Source organism: Callorhinus ursinus, unplaced genomic scaffold (genome assembly GCF_003265705.2).
Source record: "Callorhinus ursinus isolate GAN/ISIS: 27379988/994484 unplaced genomic scaffold, GSC_fseal_2.0 scaffold13, whole genome shotgun sequence".
Classification (NCBI taxonomy): domain Eukaryota; kingdom Metazoa; phylum Chordata; class Mammalia; order Carnivora; family Otariidae; genus Callorhinus; species Callorhinus ursinus.
In genome coordinates this window covers 34,944,428-34,966,585 of record NW_027397075.1, presented here as the reverse complement: position 1 = coordinate 34,966,585, position 22,158 = coordinate 34,944,428, and the positions used below count along the sequence as shown (strand labels likewise).

General features: G+C 43.4%; 1 protein-coding gene across 2 annotated transcripts in view; it reads left to right on the top strand.

Moving 5' to 3' along the window:
• ASTN1 (astrotactin 1) overlaps positions 1–22,158 on the top strand; it is a 309,433-nt gene that overhangs the window by 106,744 nt on the left and 180,531 nt on the right. For both annotated transcript variants that reach the window (XM_025877937.2, XM_073900053.1), the window contains exon 2: positions 8,636–8,823. In XM_025877937.2, the coding sequence (XP_025733722.1) occupies positions 8,636–8,823 (188 nt within the window). The remainder of the gene's footprint in view (positions 1–8,635; positions 8,824–22,158) is intronic.

Below are 22,158 nucleotides of genomic sequence, written 5' to 3'. Positions count from 1 at the left end.
AAACCAGACAAAGACCCCATCAAAAAGGAGAATTCCAGACCAATATCCTTGATGAACATGGATGCAAAAATTCTCACCAAAATAGTAGCCAATAGGCTCCAACAGTACATTAAAAGGATTATTCACCATGACCAAGTGGGATTTATCCCTGGGCTGCAAGGTTGGTTCAACATCCACAAATCAATCAACGTGATACAATACATTAACAAAAGAAAGAACAAGAATCATATGATCCTCTCTATAGATGCAGAAAAAGCATTTGACAAAGTACCACATCCTTTCTTGATCAAAACTCTTCAGAGTATAGGGATAGAGGGTACATACCTCAATATCATAAAAGCCATCTATGAAAAACCTACAGCGAATATCATTCGCAATGGGGAAAAACTGAGAGCTTTCCCCCTAAGCTCAGGAACACGGCAGGGATGTCCACTATCACCGCTGCTATTCAACATAGTATTAGAAGTCCTAGCCACAGCAATCAGACAACAAAAAGAAATCAAAGGCATCCAAATCTGCAAAGAAGAAGTCAAACTCTCACTCTTTGCAGATGATATGATACTTCATGGGAAAACCCAAAAGACTCCACCCCAAAACTGCTAGAACTCATACAGGAATTCAGTCAAGTGGCAGGATATAAAATCAATGCACAGAAATCAGTGGCATTCCTATACACCAACAACAAGACAGAAGAGAGACAAATCAAGGAGTCGATCCCATTTACAACTGCACCCAAAACCATAAGATACCTAGGAATAAATCTAACCAAAGAGGCAAAGGATCTGTACTCAGAAAACTATAAAATACTCATGAAAGAAAATGAGGAAGGCACAAAGAAATGGAAAAACGTTCCATGCTCATGGATTGGAAGAACAAATATTGTGAAGATGTCAATGCTACCTAGCATTGTGTAGATGTGTAGCAATCTACACATTCAATGCAATCCCCATCAAAATACCATCCACTTTTTTCAAAGAAATGGAACAAATAATCCTAAAATTTGTATGGAACCAGAAGAGACCCCGAATAGCCAGAGGAATACTGAAAAAGAAAAGCAAAGCTGGCGGCATCACAATTCCGGACTTCCAGCTCTATTACAAAGCTGTCATCATCAAGACAGTATGGTACTGGCACAGAAACAGACACATAGATCAATGGAACAGAATAGAGAGCCCAGAAATGGACTCTCAACTCTATGGTCAACTAATCTTCGAAAAAGCAGGAAAGAGTGTCCAATGGAAAAAAGACAGTCTCTTCAGCAAATGGTGTTGGGAAAATTGGACAGCCACGTGCAGAAGAATGAAACTGGACCATTTCCTTACACCACACACAAAAATAAACTCCAAATGGTTGAAAAACCTAAACGTGAGACAGGAGTCCATCAAAATCCTAAAGGAGAACACAGGCAGCAACCTCTTCGACCTCAGCTGCAGCAACTTCTTCCTAGAAACATCGCCAAAGGCAAGGGAAGCAAGGGCAAAAATGAATTATTGGGATTTCGTCAAGATAAAAAGCTTTTGCACAGCAAAAGAAACAGTCCACAAAACCAAACGACAACCAACAGAATGGGAGAAAATATTTGCAAATGACATATCAGATAAAAGGCTAGGATCCAAAATCTATAAAGAACTTATCAAACTCAACACCCAAAGAACAAATAATCCAATCAAGAAATGGGCAGAAGACATGAACAGACATTTTTCCAAAGAAGACATCCAAATGGCCAACAGACACATGAAAAAGTGCTCAACATCGCTTGGCATCAGGGAAATCCAAATTAAAACCTCCATGAGATACCATCTCACACCAGTCAGAATGGTTAAAATTAACACGTCAGGAAACGAGAGATGTTGGTGGGGATGCAGAGAAAGGGGAACCCTCCTACACTGTTGGTGGGAATGCAAGCTGGTGCAACCACTCTGAAAAACAGTATGGAGGTTCCTCAAAAATTTGAAAATAGAGCTACCATACGATACAGCAATTGCACTAGTGTTTATTTACCTGAAAGATACAAATGTAGGGACCCGAAGGGGTACGTGCACCCCGATGTGTATAGCAGCAATGTCCACAACAGCCAAAATATGGAAAGAGCCACAATGTCCATCGACAGATGAATGGATAAACAAGATGTGGTATATATATACAATGGAATGTTATGCAGCCATCAAAAGAATGAGTTCTTGCCATTTTCAATGCCGTGGATGGAACTGGGGGGTGTTATGCTGAGTGAAATAAGTCAGAGAAAGACATGTATCATATGACCTCACTGATAGGATGAATTCTTAATCTCAGGAAACAAACTGAGGTTTGCTGGAGTGGGGGTGGGGTGGGAGGGTTGGGGTGGCTGGGTGATAGACATTGGGGAGGGTATGTGCTATGGTGAGTGCTGTGAATTGTGCAAGACTGTTGAATCGCACATCTGTACTTCTGAAACAAATAATGCAATATATGTTAAGAAAAAAGAAAAAGAAGAAGATAGCAGGAGGGGATGAATGAAGGGGGAAAATCGGATAGGGAGATGAAGCATGAGAGACAATGGACTCTGACAACAAACAAACAAACAACAAGGGGGGTTGGGGGGGGGGGGGGGGGGGGGGATGGGTTAGCCTGGTGATGGGTATTAAGGAGGGTACGTTCTGCGTTGAGCACTGAGTGTTATGCACAAACAATGAATCATGGAACACTACATCAAAAACTAATGATGTATTGTATGCTGATAATATAAGAATAAAAAAATTTAAAGAAAAAGAAAAACAACTAAGCAAAGCTGATAGTGCATAGATTACCCTCCTCCAGTCCCCTAACAGCAGGGAGTTTTGTGGTAGTGCATTTTATTTGTCTTCGAACTGATGGAGTTCTTTTCTAACTCTCGGGGAACCTCCTCAGAAGCTGTATGTGATTGGGTTTGGACGATGAATTTCTATGATTAACAGCAAGTTTGAAAATCCTGATAGTCAGTAATGGCTATCGGGGGTGTCACCCTCAACCTTGAAAGACTGCATGGTCAGTTCATCCGATGCCTCAATATGAGGCTAAGAATTGACAAGTTAATGCTTCCTTCTGGCTTGACCTCACCACTTGAGCAACCTCATTACTACTTAGCTGGGTTCAGCTTGACCCAGCCTCGCCAGGAGTGAAAAAGGGGCCCAGAAAGCCAGGACTACTCAAAGCCACTCTAAGTTTCTCTGTGAATGAAGGGATCTTTGAGAATTTCTCAATTTCAAATCCACATTTAACTTAAAATTGCCAAATTCTTTGAAAGAGGACATCATGGATCTGGTGCTCAATGAAGTTGTCTTTTGGGGAAATTCTGATGCTAACAGGCTGTGTTGTCTTAGCAGCTCAGTTCAGGGATGCTCAGCATGAGGGGACACCTAAAGAAGGGACAGGGCACTTGGACGGTGTGAGGAAGTGGTTATGCCTGGAAAAGGAACTTTTGTAGAAAGCTTTGGGTATCCTAAGCTAACCCCACAAAGAGACAGTGCTACAAGTTCACAGCACAGAAACTAACATTAGAACAATGACTAAGGGGGCCCCTGAGTGGCTCAGTCGGTTAGATGTCTGACTCTTGATTTCAGCTCAGGTCATGATCTCAAGGTTGTAGGGTCGATCCCTGCATCAGGTTTCATGCTCAGTGGGGCGTCTGTTTGAGATTCTTTCTCTCCCTCTACCTCCCCCCACCCTGCGTGTGCATTCATGCGCTCTCTCTCTCTCTCTCTCTTTAAAATAAATAAATAAATCTTAAAAAACAAAGAACAATAACTAAGGCTATTTTAAAAGTGATCTTATCTCACTCTCCTTTGTGCCTTTCCCCATCCCAGATTATTCTCTAGCATGTCTGTCTCGGCTTGAGGTCCCATCTTCCTGGTTCCTTATTACATGCAGAAGCTCCAACATTAGTTCCTCAGAAACCACATATCTGCAGGAGCATGAATGAGAACCTTTCTCACTAGCCCGAGGTCCAGTCTGAAAATGGGCCTGGCTCTTAAAGGCTCTGATGAAATTTCCCAAACCTGTACACCCTGTGCTCAGTGGGAAATGGGAGGTGGAGTGTGGGTTCGGCCTGAAAAAAGATTGGGACATTGTTTGGCACGTTGAAATGACCATCTGTCTAGGTGGTCATGGGCAGCACACTGTTCTGGACTTAGAATCATGGAATGTTAAGTTACAGAAGGATCTGAAATTCTTCTATCCAGCTCCCTCTTACACAGATGAGAACACTCAAAGCTAGGCAGCTCATTCAAAGTTAGTCTAGACCCGGGTCTCTTGAATTCCAGGTCAATATTTTGGTCCCTGCAGAATATAGGATTCAGGTTACCCTGAGATTGGGATTGAGTCCAGTCATTCTGCTACTCTCTTTCTGGGTCTGCTTGATCTTTCTAAATTGTGGCCTCATTCACTTCTCTGCTTATTAAAACCATGGGTGACTTTCCATTAGCCCAGAACTCTTTAAACTGGCATTCACACCTTTCACAGTTGAAACATCAATCTACATCTCTAGCCTTTGTTGGTCCTCCACAACTCCTCTGCACAAACTCCACCCTTCTGCCAATAAGCATCATCCTGCAGTTTCATTGTACACATTGTTCTCTTCATCAGGAGTTGCCTCCAGCATCTCTTCCCATTATATCCCTTCCCATGGGTTTCTGTCCAGCCGGGTGCCATCCCCTCAATCAGCACTGCTGTTATTGCTTCAGGTACTTAGTCATGGCCATGTCTTCAGTCTCTTACTTGATCAAAGGCTCCTTGAGAATAGGGATCATTAGCACAGTTTGCTGAATGTGGCCATTAGAGTGTGCTCCAAAAATCTTCGTTGTGTACAAGAATAAATGGCATCCTGCTTTCTGTGTATTCCAGGCAGTTCCAGAATTTTGGGAGGTGCTGAGAGATGTGAAGCTTGTGTAGGGGAAGAATGGACATGCTGAAATTAAGGAGAGCCTTCCCTTCCCGGAGATCTTGGTCCCACGGTGTGATGGTGGCCGTGGTGCCCATCCCACCCACGGTATCTTGACATGGCTGTCAAGGCTTCTGTTGGCACTTGTTTTATGAGTACACTCTGTCTGAGCCTCTTCCATAGGCCTCAGGAAGCCGTGTAGTAGAGTAACCATCACCTCCCATCTGTGCTTCTTGGGAGTCTCAGGGAAGGCTTACATTGTAGAGCAATTTCTGACATTCTTCTTGAGATACTCTGCTAACATCCAGACCCACATGATTACATTGGTGTTTCAAGCTCTTATCCCAGCCCCATTGGTGATGAAATCCACAAAACATTTACCGTGTCCTTTGATTTTTCATTGGTTGACCTAGGGCAGATATGGCATAAGTAAATAAGTTCCTGGTTTAGTGTTTTAGCTCTCCCATGTCAGATCCTGCCAGGACAGGTAAAAAAGCCAAGGAAGAAGCTATCATTCTGTAATTATCTTGAATTTTTAAAATGACAGGTACCCTCATGGGCAGGCATGGTGCCCTCCTTCCTTCACCCTTTACCCTCTACAATGAGTCTGGTCTGGGCTAAATCAGGATGTCACTGTCTATGAGAATGGGCACGAATAACTCATAAAGAGATTCAGAGGGCTGGCCTGGAAACCAAAGTCAGAGATTCTGTGCTCTCAGCTCACCTCCCCATGGGAGCATTTTGTCAGTACCCCCACCACACCTGTTCTTTCCTTAGTACCATCACCCCTAGGACCCTGGAGCAGAAGGCCTTCCTCTTCAGAAATTGGCTTGGACTGCCGATAGGCATGGGTTGCTCTTTGGGCTGATGAAGATGTTCTGGAATTAGAGTGGCGATGGTTGCACAACTTCGTGAATATACAAATATACTTTGAAAGGGCAAATTTTATGGTATGTGAATTCGATCTCAATTTAAAAAGAAGTCATAGAATACTAAGACTTTGCACAACAAATTAAAATATAGCAGCACAGAAACTCCTAGAATACCACAGGGACTCTGTCCTCAAGTGCTTTCTCTTCCCTGCGCCTGTGCAAAGGTCACGTTGTCTGGAGTGATGGGGGTGGAGGGGATCTGATAAGTTTTCTCCCCTGTTCTGATTCAGGCTGGCATGACCTTGGTCTGGGTGTTTACGTGTCCTTACTTCCACAGTTAAAATGGAAATAATGAGCCTGTTCTTTTTGATGAGGGTCTCCTGGGAAATAAATAAAAAAAAAATGGTTTAAGTGCTTTAGAGTTATGAGGTGCTAGATTCCTTCTGAAGAGTTACAGGAAGGGTTGAAGTGGCACCCAATGTGTGTGGAATTAATCCCAGGCTGGGTAAGAGCAGGTGTGGGTGGGAGGCTGCACAAGTGTGGCTCTGGGTGATTTAATGATGGCGTTAGGTGCTCTAATAGGAACTGTTAATGCTTGTGATTCTTGTTAGGGGTGAGGAGACTTTTCGGTTTCTACTGCAGTGGCAGAGAAAGGACTTGAGGGAGGGATGTTTTTCCCAGGAGGAATCTTCCTGGTGCTCCGAGGTGAAGGCTTGACCAGTGGTTGGGAAGGGGCTTGTGATGAGGGGGCTTGCAGTGACGTGTCGCAGGGCTGCTGCTGGGAAGCACTCCCGAGGGTCTCTCTTCACCTGGAAGTCTGGAAGGTCTCCTTTAGAGGAATGGCAAACTCAGGAGGCCTGTGTAACTCACTGCCTCACTCAACAAATGGGACTGTGCTATGGAAAACCAAGACCCGGATGCAGAGGAGCCTCCAATTGTCACACTCTCTACCCACGGCAGCTTCCTGGCTGCTTGTGCCAGTCACTTCCCAGAGCATGGGCAGCCTACCATCCCGGTGCGATGATGGAGTGTTCCAGGCAATTGGGCGAGGAGGGGCTGAGGATGGAGGGGAGCTCTGATCGTCTTGTCTGTGCTGACCTCTCATCGTCCCTCACACGCCCATTTACTCTTCTCCCTGGTCTGGAGGTTGTTAGGAAGAGGTAGGGAATACTATCCGTGTCTTCTAGAGACAGGCTAATGACCCTGTGGCTCATATGAATTCTTCTCAATGAACTACCCTGAGAAGACCGGACAGTATTCTTCTTCCTCCTCCTCTAATTCTCCTATCAGTGTCTGAATGTCCTCTTCCCACTTCTCTAACTGTTACAAGGAAGCCCACTCTCCCTTCAAGGCCCAACGCAAGTGTCTTCTTCTGAAAGGTTACTTTTCTCCCCCTTTTCCACTGTCAACCCAGGCAAGCCTACTCTCTTCCTCTACATTTCCACATGGTATCATTATGCACACGGTGTAACACCTGCCACATTCACATTCACGCAGCGTGGGTTGCTTTGGAGAGCTTGTTGAGGGACTCATTTAGATTAGTATTACAGTGCCTAGAACAGTGCCTGGTGCATAATACATGCCCAGTGGATATCTGTTAAGTAATGAATAAATATATAAGTAAATAAATAGAGCCCAACATCATTTGTGTCCTCCTACAAATAGTGAAAGATATTTATAAACTCCATAAATATTTAAAATTACTTCCCTCTTTATGGTGTGGTACTTGATGAGAATACTATTCTAAATGTGTCTTATTAAATCTTTTTTATGCCTATGGAATTTTCTTTTTTTTTTTTTTGGTCAAAGGTGATAAATTTTGGGAGAAGAAGCCATGCCTTTTAAAAAATGAAATTTTATAAAGTCATGCATTGCCCAAGTGTGCTCAGCAGAATATTAGTTCCCCAGGGTGGTAATAGTTGTTAAGGAAAAAAGGATTTGGGGGCCAAATGAAGTTTAGGAAAGGCTAGATTAATCAGGTCTCTCTATTGTGGGATGTCTCAAAGCTTCCATATGATATTGCTCAGGAATATTAGCAAGAGAGACACGTAATAACTGCATACTTCTGTAACAGTAGCTTAGCACCTACAATGTGAGATGCACAGTAGGGTTTTGGTATTTTGTTATTCATCATTGGTGATTGTCCACTGTCCCCATCTAGAGCCCTGAGAGCTGGCCAGCGCTTCTGTCTGTAACAAGGGCCCACTTCTTCACCACCTTCTCCACATGCACCACCTCTGCTCTGCAAAGATGAGAGAAAAATTAAAGGGAATTAAAACATCACCTGCCACAGCAAGTATCACACATCTCCAGTGGGCTATGCAGCAAATGACTGTGGTTTTAGAAATATTCCGTCAGCCCCAGGTGCTCTGCAGTAACCTCTCAGGGCTCTTCCGGATGTGCCAGTTTTCAGCATAGTAATTACCAAACCCCTCCTTGGTAGATTCACTGGTGTCTAGGAGTAATTTCTAGGGAACTCACATTTTCAAATTTACAAGAGGCAAACAACCTTGTGTTTACCTCGGGGGGTTATCAGGGTATTCAAACTGTGCTGGATAAAGGATGCTATTGATCATAGAAATATGGGAAAGAACTTGAATTTTCACCTTGGTGTTTTTCTCAATGGGTGGGAGCCTGGCTCACTAGATTATGGAGCAGAAACCTCTGGGGCATCATTCTCTTTTTCTCAGGGCCTCTTCCCTTCCTTGAGATTCGAAACAGCAGTAAACCTGTCCTAACTCTAGCTGGATTCCTTTGTTGCCTTTAACTGATGCTGGCTAATTGGTACCATTGTCTAGGAAGAAGATGAATAAGATTCGGATTGGTCCAGTCGGAATTCTGACCCGTGCCTTTGGTGTTTGTCCTCTAGAGATCTCAGGGAACACAGAGGACATCCCTCTGGTGCGCTGGAGACAGCAATGGCTGGAGAACGGCACTTTGCTTTTTCACATTCATCACCAAGATGGTGCCCCCAGTCTCCCTGGACAAGACCCAACGGAAGAACCCCAACATGAGTCAGCAGAAGAGGAACTGAGGATCCTGCATATCTCAGTCATGGTAAGCTGCATGGCTTCAGCCTCTTAGACCACAGCTGATGTTATCCTGATGTGAAGCGACTTCGTGCCATAGACACAGCTCTACAAAACCCACTGCACAGTGATCGTTGATCACGTGAATAAGTAAACGTCCCACTTGTGGGAAATGTCTCCACCTGTGGTGAAGTAAAAGTTGCAATTATTTCTGTACCGCCATTATCCAACTGTTCTCTTTGGGAACATGCCTAGACATGGTGTGACTTTTATAGACAAGAGACAATATCAGATGGGGGCAGTGGATTGTCTTAGAAAGGGGTTATTCAACTAGTATATCAGAATGTCTTACAATAGTTGCTCCATACATGTCTGCGGAATGACTGAGTTGCCAAGCTGCTTGCTGCTACCAAGCCCCTCTTCTCTCTTTTCCAAGCAGGGAGAAAGTCAGCATTTGGCTTCCTCACCTCTTACAATGAAGGGCATGTTAATACATACTTGCCCTTCTCCATAGCCTAGCTCAGAATGTCACCATCAGCATCCCTTCTCCTTAGAAATTTGAGGCCTCAAGAAAATGAGAAGATTCTTTCTAAAATTCTAGGAACCTGTGTTTTAGAATCTCACTCGAAAGTAAGTGCTACAATGGCAGGCAGGGGTTTTGTTTGGTGGTGTTTTGTTTACTGATGTATTCTTAGCACTTAGAACAATGCATTCACATAGTTAATGTTTAATAAATATTTGTGGAAGAAATGAATGAATTTCCCCAGTGGAGATAGAAAATGCTTGTTTCACTTGTGGTAGATATTTTATGTATTAGTATTATATTGGTAAAACCAAATACATAATTTGCTTCTAGGGTAGCCTGAGAGCAGGCTGAGGCTGGACTGATTCTTCATGGGCCATATGTATGGGAAGGCATGGGTTGCTTCACATTTATGAAACTCTACGGAAAACCAGTCTAGGTCTTGGTCTAAACTCTATTACTCTGGCACCAACACTACATGCTAGTTAGTTTTGTGTATCAGATTGGGAGAAACTGAGCACATTTCAGATATATAAAAATTTCCATCACCCAAATATTTGGCATCGAAATTCTCCCCATAAAATCTCCACTAAGACAGTATGCGCTATGGTGAGTGCTGTGAATTGTGTAAGACTGTTGAATCACAAACCTGTACCTCTGAAACAAATAATACATTATATGTTAAAAAAAAAAAAAAGAAGAAGAAGAAAATAGCAGGAGGAGAAGTATGAAGGGGGGAAATTGGAGGGGGAGACGAACCATGAGAGACTATGGACTCTGAGACACAAACTGAGGGTTCTAGAGGGGAGGGTGGGGGGGGGATGGGTTAGCCTGGTGATGGGTATTAAAGAGGACACGTTCTGCATGGAGCACTGGGTGTTATACACAAACAATGAATCATGGAACACTGCATCAAAAACTAATGATGTAATGTATGGTGATTAACATAACATAATAATAAAAAAAAACTCCGATAAAGTCTCAGAACATAAGTCTTCTACTTCTTTCTCAACTGGCGTCCCCATGAACAACTGGCTTGATAGATTACCTGCGTAGACACAAGCTACTATTTAAACTGTATGGTCAAGAAAAGAGTCCTTGAAGAGCAAATGGTAAACCTGTGTTTAGATGTGCTAGAAGGCAGGCAGGTGAGTGAGATTGTTATGCCTCACATTTACAAATTAATTGAGGTTTATGATACGGCAGTTACCCTACTTGTACATCCTTAATTAAAGACTAGCATTTACTTGCTCAGGGAAGCTGGTCTTCTTTAATGTAGCTTGTAGTTTCCAAAGAGTGGTGAGAGCAGGCAGATCAGCTGAATCAACTCTGGCATTGACTGGAGTGACAGATGTAGAGTCCCCGTTGTCTTCACATTTATGGTACAGTCCGATTGCAAAGAAGGGCACAGTGGTGGACTTCCCACCAACCATTCCCATCCTCCCATCATTGTGGAAAACAGTCATTGTTGCGGATGGTTTTTGTTTCATTGTGTTTCTTTTGGTCTAAGACCATTTCAAAGAACGAGTCATCACACCAAAGAAATGTTTAGGCTGTAGAAAAGTGTCTAGAGAGTCCCAAGAACTAATATCAGGTGTGATTGTGTCTGAAAGAAAGACCCTGAATACAGGCAGTTAAGACAGGCAATGTGTCGGAAGGTGTGTTTGGTGGGGGCTAGGGGAGTAGTGTGAGGATCCACGGGAAGACAGTCTAAAGCCGGTCTTAGTTTCTATGTCACATCTTAGTGTAGCAAGCATCCTACTTTCTGTCCTCAGAATGATATGCTCCAGTAAGTTCTCTGGAGAAAAATATGTGTATATATGTATGCGTGTATATGTGCATGCATGTTTGTGGGGGTGGGTCGCGGTGAGGATAGAAATGTGCTGATCAAGGATGCCAAAGGATTTGAGGACATAGTTTGTTCCCTTAAAATATAACAACAAGCCCTACATTACTAATGCTTTTTTTTTTTTTTTTTTTTTCTCCCCCCCCCCCCCCACCCCGGGGCAGGGATTAATGGACCATGGGCACTGAAATGGAAAGAGAACAGAAGTCAGCCTTCAACCCTTTCTGAATCTTTCCTTCATATGCTACTGGTCACCCGTGGCAGGCCAACAATGATGTTCTGTCTTCCAGATAAGATGGAAGAAGTTATTCCTGCAGCTTTACTTTAGTTTATTCTATGTTATTTTTCATCAAGCTGGAGGGGAGAGAGGTTAAAAGTGCATGGGCAAAGAGTAGGGGCAGGCAAATCTTGTGTTTGTCTGGCTTGACCTCTTCGATGTTGATAGGCCCACATCTCTATGAAAAATTCAGGAAGGCCATTGACTTCTGTAAGAAAACAAGAATCCCAGGGGAAAGTGAAGATATAAGTACTCCCTCCCATCCTTGTCAAAGATGGTGTGGTCAATGGAGTCTCCTCCAGCCTGGCTTGCCGCCTTACCTTGCCCCATTCTCATTCCATGCTGTACACCCTCGCACATCGCCTCTCTTATCCTTCATATTCTTTTCTAGACAGTTTCAAAGTCTAAAGTTGTGTGTCTGCCCTCAGCTTAGAAATCAAGCCTGAGGGTATCCCATTTGAAGGTGTCATTCCTAGAATCTCTGATGGCTTCTTCTTAAGAGACTCAGGGACTGGTAGACTTTATCTGATACCCTTTATACCATATCTTTTGGAGGTAAAGTAAGCAGCCATTTGAGGCCTCTGGAAAGAGAGCATTATAAATGTCAGAAGATTTTGTGGTCCTTTGACTAGTAACGCTGTTGGGCAGCAGAATGCACTTACATGAAATTTTATTACCCAAACCCTGTTAGTTATGAAATGACAATAGCAGAGCTATTTTTCATTAACTATAATGATCGATACTGATACGGTTTTCAGTTTGGATCCAAATAACATAATTTAAAAAAGAGAGAAGTTAAGGTGATTATCAAAACATGAATACACCCAACCTTTTCTCTCTTGTTAAGAAAATGTATATTTAAAAGCTTAACTGGTAATTCTAAATATTTCCAATATGTGCTGAGGGAATTAATGGTTCTGTGAAAACCTTCAGGTTTACATTTCTCTCATTTTGTATTTATACTTTTGTCATCCATATTGCCTCAATGCAGGGACCACTGTTTATTTTTATATTTTGCATTTACCATGTTTAGTTTTAAACACAAAGTATAAGTAATGAGAGACTGAAAGGCAAAGGAAAACCTTTTCTGTATCCATGTGACACTCTATGAATGAGAATTGGTGAATTCTCTCTTACACTGTGCTCACTATAAATATACCATAAGCAAAATTGTGGGCTTGCAGAAAACCAATACCTCAGCTGGGAACTTGGCAATTTAAAACTTTGAAAAACGTTTTGCTTTTCTTGTTTTTCAATCACATCCTAAAATTTTTGAATTATTTTTTCTAAAGAGGTCCTCTTTCCCTCCTGAAATCGTATATTATTGCTTGTCAAACAATGGGTTTTAACCTCCTGCACAATTCCAACGAGGCTGAAGAGATTTATTTTGAATTTTGCAAGATAATTCACATTTAAAACTACTGAGGTACACAGGGATACTCTTTTGCAAACCCTTGAATAAGTGAAAGCAAAATCATCAAATGAAAATTGATGTGTGAATTTAAATCCAAAAGTCAAAAGAATTTTTCAGTGATAAGCAAATTGTTTACTCCATAGAACATCGGGTTTTAACGTGACTTTACATTAGCTATTCAGACTCTGTGGATTTAAATTTCCATATTGTACTTTTGCTAATTTACCATGTGATCCACATTTTTCATCTTAATGTATGCAAAAGATTTGAATGGTGCATAATAGCATTTTAATGTATTATCTATATATTTCATCTTTGTAATTAAAGACGTTGTGTTAAGAGACTTCCTATATGCATATAGGTTGGTTAAATACATTTTTCACAGCAAGTAACCTTTCAAAAATGCTTCAGTTTGATATATGTATTTTGTGGTCTTATCTCCCACTGGTTAGATAATCTTTCATAGTTCAGCCTTCTTAGGTGCAATTCACAATTGTGGGAAAAAATAATCTTTGAGCATTTGTCGATCTCCCTGAGGACTGTGTGACTAGAGCCCATCACTGAAGGCTGGGTGCCGCTCAAGACCTCTAGTCCCGGCTGGGTGGAGCCCATTGGCCAGTGTCTGTAGGTTCCTGTGGCCTCCCAACTGCTGGCTCCTCGGGTGTTTCGAGGCACCTTGTTTCTGGGAGCCCCAGGTGAGCCCTGGACACACAGTTTTCTTCAGGCAGAAACAGTGTAAAGAACAAGGTTCTGGGACGAAAGAGGCCACAGGTGCTGCTGTGGAGTCCCAGTGTCCAGGAAATAGAATGGGCACTTCAGAGAAGTTCCATCCTGGGGATGTAACACTTGGGCTGAATCAGTACAAAGCTGAGGGAACGTACCTATGGGATTCCCTAGGATTGTGTTTCTAGAACTGTAGACAATTGTGTGCATCCTTACTCAAGTTCAGTTCAGCTGCCTACGCATCCTGCATTACTTTGCTGGAAGCTGTCTGCACTGCACTCCTAAAGCTTAGCCATGTCTAGGGGCAGGGAAGGGCAGTTCTATGCATGGTCATTTCTATGTGCCACCAAGACCATCAGTTAATTATTAAGTGTCTGTGGGCACAGGAGAGCTAGATGTTTTCTCTGTCTGTTCCTTTTGCCTTTAGCTAATAGGTTACAGAAGTTGATTAGCGAATTCATTAGTGAGGGTCACTTTTACATCTCTATTGTCAATTTATATCATTTGCTCAGTTCAACTGAGGATGCCCTAATTTAGCAGGGCCAATCTTTCTGATCTTTAGAAAGAAATGGAGGAGTTTAAACATAACTTGTTTTACCACAAAGGCTAGAACTAGAGTAATGATTGAGTCAGTCCGAAGAACTTTTCTAGCAATTCAAGCCATCCATCATGAGGCATGATGGCCATCCCCCCACTTGCCAAAGCCATCGTTGTGTACTTGGCTTTCCATTATGAAAATGGTGGGCAGTTCCTAAAAGAATCAGCAAGGTCCCTACAAGCAAAACCTCCTGGCTCTTGGGTTGTTGCTGACAGGCTGATGTTCGAAAGATGACATGCCAGAGCCCATTTGGGGGCTATCCCAAGTGCTGAGGGAGGGTTGGTTTATAAAACCTTCCCACCTGGCACCATGGTTTGGCTGTACAACTCTTGCCAAGGCTTATTAGGTGCAGGTACTTTTGAGTCCGTCAGCCGTTCCTGTGGTTGAGCTATTGTGCGTGCTTGCTGCCCTCCCGTATTCCTATAGAGGGGGAGCTGGGTTGTGTAGGAAAGAAACACTGGGCTTAGGGTTGGAAGATGAACTCCAGAACCTGGCTTTACCACTTAAGGACATCCATTGACCTTTCTGGAAGCTTCCCACTTAATCTGTGAAATGGATACAGTCACTGCTTAGGCTTTTTAGTTTCAAAAAAATGGAAATCCACTCAGGCCTTCTCTATAATGGAGTTTGACTATAGAAATTCACATAGAGGTAAGGTAGACAGATATCTTTGGATTAAAAAAAAAAAAGAAATCCCTAGAGCAGAATTTCATGAATCCTGGAGCTGGAAGGTTGTGCAGGGTCCGAGTCATCCTGTCAGCCCCCAGCCTCAGCAGTTCATGGTTTGGCTCTTTGGTGTCTGTTTCCATTGCTTCTGTTGCCATGAATTAGTTCCTTTGTCCAGTCTATTCTGTAAATCTTGTCCCCATTTTGATGCTTTTAAATGTTTGTACTATCCATTTACTCATCAAATCACCTTCACTTATGACCCCTCCTGATCCCTGCAGCTTTACAATGTTTCCAGCTTTGTCCACGCAGCTGCCAGATTCCCTGCTTTCCTCCATGTATTCTAATTCCTTAGGGACACAAGCAGAGGGACCAGCTAGTGACTGCAGTTCCTGTTTGTTCAGAGCTTTTCCTATCAAGTTATTCCATAGGAGGATGTAACCCTCACCTTCTCCTGTGGGCTATTGTTATGTGGAGGTTGGCTTAGCTGGCACAGAACGTGACTAGTCCTGCTCCAGGCACAGCTCAGGACCACTTTCTTTAGCAGAGGCTGAGAAGCCATGATTCCATGATTTAACTGCTCAATACAATGGGCATACACTTGTAGAGAGGTTTGGAGGACCGAAAGATGCTTTTGTCATCATCCTCCTCCTCATCATCATCACCATCATCACCATCATTACCATCATCATCATCATCACCATCATTACCATCATCATCACCATCATCATCACCATCATTACCATCATCATCACCATCATCATCACCATCACTACCATCATCATCACCATCATCACCATCACCATCATTACCACCATCATCGCCATCATTACCATCATCATCACCATCACCATCATTACCATCATCATCACCATCATTACCACCATCATCACCATCATTACCATCATCATCATTACCATTATCATCATCACCATCATTACCATCATCATCATTACCATTATCATCATCACCATCATCACCATCATCACCATCATCATCACCATCACCACCAGCATCATCATCATCATCGCAGTTTTATTTTATATTTACCAAGTGCCAGAAACTACTCTAAGTACTTTCAATATATATTGTCTTATTTTTTATTCTCATCACAACACCACGAGGTAGGGCTTGTCATCATCCCATTACAAATGATGGGACTGAGGGCCAGACAAGCTAAGCAACTCACCTAAAGTTAAACAACTGTTAGGTTATGGAGCCAGGATCTAAATTGAGGTAGTTGGCAGAGTCTAGACTCTATACTCTAAGAAGCACCCAGCTCATATTTTGGACAATAGTGAGTGCCCAATATGTATTTATTACATGTCCTTTTACCAGCTTTTGTTGTTTTGCCCACTTGTGACTGCTGAGACTCATCTGACACTTTTCCCCATCGTTATTTCCAAACTAGCAACTCTGTGAGCACTAGGACCCACAACCGAGGTGGAATATAGATCTTTCTTCCTGTGGCTACACCAGGCAGCTAACCCCAAAAGCTCAGATTCGGTTCAGCTTGGCTACACCCACCTGCTAACCTTGGCTTCAGCCACACACCTCCCAGCTGGCAGCAGGCTTATTGGCAGGGAAGGGAAGAGAGAGCAGTTAGGGACTTCCCGCTCTAAAATTGTGAAAGTCACAGAACAATAAACTTAGGCTTCTACGTATACATATTTTCACACTTTTGCAGTAAGTTTAAAAAAAATGTTTTAAAAGCACTACTGAGCTATCATTGATTTAAAAAGGTCATTGACTCATTCATTTATTTAGATATTGATTCTTTGCCAGTATCTCTTAGGCTTCAGGTATAAACACACACACATATACACATACAAACACACACATATGTATATCTACTAAGGCGATAGAAAATAAGACAACATTCTGCTTTCAAGGAACATTTAATCATATTATTAACACTTAATATTTGAGGATGGCCTCTGGCAGAACTAGGAGCCAGGTGGAGTGTTCTTTTCCATTTCTTTACATGTTTTACATTCTCTTTACAATTTTGTTGTGCTCTTTCATGAAGCTCATAGAGGCCTTAAGTTGCCCCCATTTCTCCAGACGGCAAGGAAAATAGCTAAGAGGCCACATTTTCAAAAGGATACTATTTTTTAACAACATGATGTAATACTCTGTTCAGCAATTTAGCTCACTTGATATAGAAGCCAACAAATTACTTTTAAGTGCTTAGTTCCAAAAGTCCCTAAAGGTCCTTTTGAAAGTAGGAGTCATAATCTCTGTGGGGTTTAAATCGATCTGAAGAACTGGTAATACTCCTAGTAATGAAGCTCACATTTCCCTTACTATGTCCCAGACAGTGAATGGGATCATTTTCATGCATCATATCAATCAACTCCCACAACAACCTTGTGAAATAGATGGCAATTCTCTCACTTTTCAGATGTGAACACTGAGACTTAGAGAAAGTAAATCACAGATCCAAGGTCATACAGGTGGAGCCAGGATTCAAGGCAAGTGTATCTGACTCCAGACTTCATTCTGCTATAACGGTGTTGCTGGGTGGCATCAGGGTCAACCAGTTTCTCCAGTTTTCGAGGCTATGGAATAATTTTGCTTCTTCTAGCTGGCACAGTAGAAACCCTTCCTGTGATGAAAATTAGGAAAGCACATAGAGAACTGGGCAAGGTGTCATCATGGTGGAGTCTCTGAGCCCCTTCAAAAGGTGAAGATTGGCACGGAACAAAGGATTTAAGCATTGCAAAGAAGTCTGGGGTTGGCTCTGAATGGAGATCATTGAGAAGCCAAGAAACCAGTGAAGACTCTAAGTCCAGTGGTATTGAACTTTAGGGCGGTAGTTTATAGCAAGGCTTCATTATCCGAGAGACCAGTTTAAATCCTAGTTCTACACTTATTAGATTTTCTAGTGTCCTTGGGCAAATTGCTTAAATCTCTTGAAACTCACTTTCCTTATTTATAAAATGGGAATGGTAATAGATTCTGCTTCTTCAAGCTGTTTTGATGACGAAATGAGATGATTCTTACTAAGCACTTCCTATAGCACCTGACCCATGGGAAGTGCCCAGTAAGTATTCACCAGGTAAACTCTGGGGTGCCATGCAAGCTGGCTGTAACAATTCTGTGTGCCGTGTGTTACCCCGGGGCCCACTACCTTAGGGAGCCAGAAAAGCAGCTGGGATCATAGCAACCTTTTACAGGAGTCCTAGAGGATTTGTGCTCGGGGACAAGACTTGAGGAAATTAAGGACCTCGGGGCAACAGAGAGGGCCCGTGACGAAGCTGGGACGTGGTCGTGTACATCTAGGGCATTATGAAGCCACTTCTGTTTCATTGTTTACAAGGTTTCCTAGCAACTATCCTATGGTTTGGGATGATAATTTCAGCTCTAAACTTCCTTGGAAGAACTTCACTAATTTACCTTTTTTTTTCTCAAACCAAATGATGTCATTATGGGAATTCTTCTGCTCAGGTATCTACATGTACTAAGATTGTTGTTACTCGCATTCGTGACAGGGAAAAGAAGGCATAGACTGGTGGGTGACCTTCATGGACAGCATTAGTGGAGAGACTCCGAGTTCTTATGCTGAAGGCTTTTATCTTTCCTCCAGCTCGTGCTGCCTGTGTCTAAAGTTTTGTGATTCTTTCACAGACATGAAATTTGCCTTTAAATCTGCCCTCAAACCCACACTCACAGGTGCTTGCTGGAGACAGAGTAGCTTTGGGTATAGTAGATGTTGGCAGCTATATGCCCACAGAGAGAACCTAACCTGGATAATGGCAGGAAATTAGGCCAGGGGTCTGGGAAGGGCCAAATGATAAACATTTCAGCTTTGCAGGTTATATGAACTCTGTTGTAACTACCCAAATCTTGCCATTATAGTGCCAAAGTAACTGTATACAATAAGTAAATGGATAAATGTGGCTGTGTTCCAATAAAGCTTTATTTATAAAACAATCAGTGGGCCCTATTTGGCCTAGAGGCTGTAGTTTGCTGATCCCGATCTAGTACATTCTCTTTTGTCTACAGATCCTAAAAAGAGACTAAAATCTTAACAACTTGGCGGAAGTGATAGGGTCCATTTGCCAGAGTGAAAGATAGTAGTTTGCTAGTTTAAGTCAGACTCCTGTAGATTGATTATAATTGTCACTTAAAGCAGGCATTGACAATGATTGTTCTTGCTACAAATTCAAGGCACAAATTGAGGTGAAATGCAAGCATATTAGACTCTCCTGAGAGGTATTGATGGGTTTAGCAAAGACAAAGTTGATGAAAACAAAAATATGCTTAGACTTGACAAGAGAATTATAAACAAGGTGCCGATTAGGAAATATGCAATGTTTTTTCTCCCCTGTGAAGCTAATGGCTCCTGCTTGGTTTCGATTTTGACATACACAGTTGACTTTTGTGAAATGCTTAGATATGTTAAAACAGCCCCTTAGACCAAAATACCTAATATAAGTGTACATGCATGCAGAGAAGTAGATTATGCTTCCAGACATGTCATGATGCATTTGATTTGTGAAACATAAGGACTTTAAGAGTTAGTGGTGTCTGTCTGCCTTGCTTATGAGGCTGAAGGTGGACGAGGGAGGCATTTTAAGACCTCACGTCATAAAACCGCCTTATCACATACCCTGTCAAGTACATGTTCAAGTTCATTGGAAGTCTTGCCCACATGAGAGGCTGATGTCAGTAGCTCTCCTGCAGGCTGCACAGGAGCCTCCATGGCACATCTGAGGAGGTCAGGAGCTTCCTGCTGCTGCTTTCCTATTTATGATCTTCCCCATACCTCTGTCACTGCTGTTGACATCCATGAATAGCAAGAGATGAGTCAAGTAGCCTTCTAACTTGGGAGAATCAGATGCTCAGTTAATTGATATATTGAACTGTGGTTGACAGCAGTGGGTGCTTCATGGAGCAGTATCTGGGACCTCTGGGCATGGCTCCCAAGGCCAAAGTTTGCTGAAGGTGAACTTCAGGGGAGTTCGGCTGCCAAGAAGACATGGGATCAGACACCGGGTGCTTGTTAAGGGGCTCAACCGTTTGTATCTTGTCTGAGCAAGAAGATGGAAGGCTTTGGGGCTAATACATATAAGCATTTGGGATGGGTAAGAGTGAGCATGTCGGAATTTGACATTTCTGGTACTTAAGACACATTCTCACAAAGGGAGGTAAGCTGCCACACAGAACAAACGCAGGAGGGTTTGTTGATTCAATTTGATTCTTTTTATTCCCTAACTGTTGTGGAGTCAGGTCACCGCCCCCGGGCTTTGAGCGGGCTGTGTTAGGGCTCTGCTGGCCAGAGTATGTGGCCTCAGCACTTGAGACTTGGCCCAGGCACGACCGCCTCCCTTAGATTCCACCCGTGGCTGGGATGGGCAGCACTTCCGGAGCAGAGTGAGTCAACTGAGCTCTACTCATCTAGACTGCATTTTCTCTTCTTCCCTCCACGGTGATCAATACTGGGCCAGGGAGATGAGCAGACCACCGAATTAGAAGTCAGAGGCTTTTGTGATAGGTCTTTTCCCCAGGAAAGTCTGTGAGAGCTCAGGCAAACGTCTTCACCTTCCAGAGCCTGTTTCCTCAACTGTAAATGAGCGTTCTCAAAACTTTAGGGCATTCAGATTGTGCTGTATTTTTTTCCTGATCTGTACTTGTATTCGCTGAATGTTTTTATTTAAATTGACTGGTTTTTCCAGTTTGAACTCATTTTAGCCTTAGATGAAAATGCCAATAAAATCATGGGTTTGTTGTTACCATTAATTATTTTAATACAGGTTAGGAAAAATACTATTTTATAAAATAATAAAATTAAAATGTCTCCCACTTTGGCCTGCCATTGGCATGGTGCCGACCAGGAGCGTGGATGGGTGGTGGGCACTGTGCCTTGGGAACCCCAGGCTGGATGAACTTGCAACTTGCCTCCAGGTCTGACGTGCCAGGAATATGAAAGTGAAGGACATAGGGGACGCTGGCAACCCCTGGTTAAAACAGACTTCAGAGTAATATACAGAGAAGCTCTCTTCTGTTCCCTGCAGCAACTCTGCTTTCCTTTTTTTCCTTTATGAACATGGGATGATGGTCTATGGGGAAAATGGTGGGTTTATGTGCCTGTAGGTGGGGCTGAATGGAGGCGGTTCTGCCCCGGGAGAGAGCTGTCACTTCGCACCATGCTGACCTGTTGGAAGGAGTTTGGTGGCTCTGTGAGCCTTTTCCCGTGGCCCACTGGGGCCTCTCCTCAGGCATCCTGGGATTTGCTGAGCTGGCGGCCCAGGGCCTCTTGTGCTCAGCCAGCTCTGCTCCTCACTGTCTGCATGGATGTGCCCCCACCCGAGCTGGGGCAGGTGCTCCAGGAGCCCCCCCCCCAGGGGAGGGGCGGTGCAGGATGGAGTGGCCCCTGGACCATGTGACGGAGGGCCCACAGCCTGCAGCTTGGGGGCTTTGGTGCATCTGGTAGAGTCACCTCCGGAGCGCTCTGAGTACTCTCAGAGGACGCTTCTCCTTCTACCCACAATGACTTCAACGGAGCCGAAGGTGGAGTGATTCTGGCAAGCACAGCTGAACTGTGGTTTTACGTGTCTTCCGCACCTGATTGCTTCAGTGGCCCTGGGTGCTGTGTTCTCAGGACAGCAGCGGTGTGTTGGGAAAAGTCTGCTTCAGAAGGAAAATTCCTGCCAGGGTAGTGGGTTCTGCCTTGTCAAATAACAGTTCCGGGACCCGCAGGGCACCTGCCAGACTTCCTTCCACGTGGGCCCTGCCACTTCTCAGGATAGCATCAGGACAAGAGCAAGTCAAGTCAACTCCCTGCCTCTCCCTCGAAGGAGAGGTCGTCTCTGGTCTCTGAGGCACCGGAGACTTGCTGTCTTCCTCTTCCCTGCTTCCTCTTCTTCATGCCCTTTGTGAGTTCCTTGGCCTTTTTGATCGAACTTGCATCTGATGTTCATTTTCACTTGATTTCATCTAATGAAAAAAGTTGGAGTGGGAAGTGGGCCGTGTAACTCTTCCTGTGTGATACTGTGAGTGCGCTTAAAGGGCTGTTTCTGCTTCCAGAAATTTGCACCAGCATCTCTGTCTAATGCTGCCCAACCCAGCTAATATCCTTCCAGGTCACTAGGGTTGCAGAGAAAGAACAGTCAAAAGGAGAAAAATAGTTACTTCACTGGAAAATCATCTACTCACATATTGCATTTTATTATTTGGGGACAGAATGATCTCAGTTTCCCTCCTCGTGCTTATTGGGCAGGATGCTCTTTTTTCCGCGCCCTCCTGCTCACTGTGCCTGACCTGCCGTGCCTGTGGCATTGTCCCCTTGCATCGCCCCCCCTCCGTGTGTA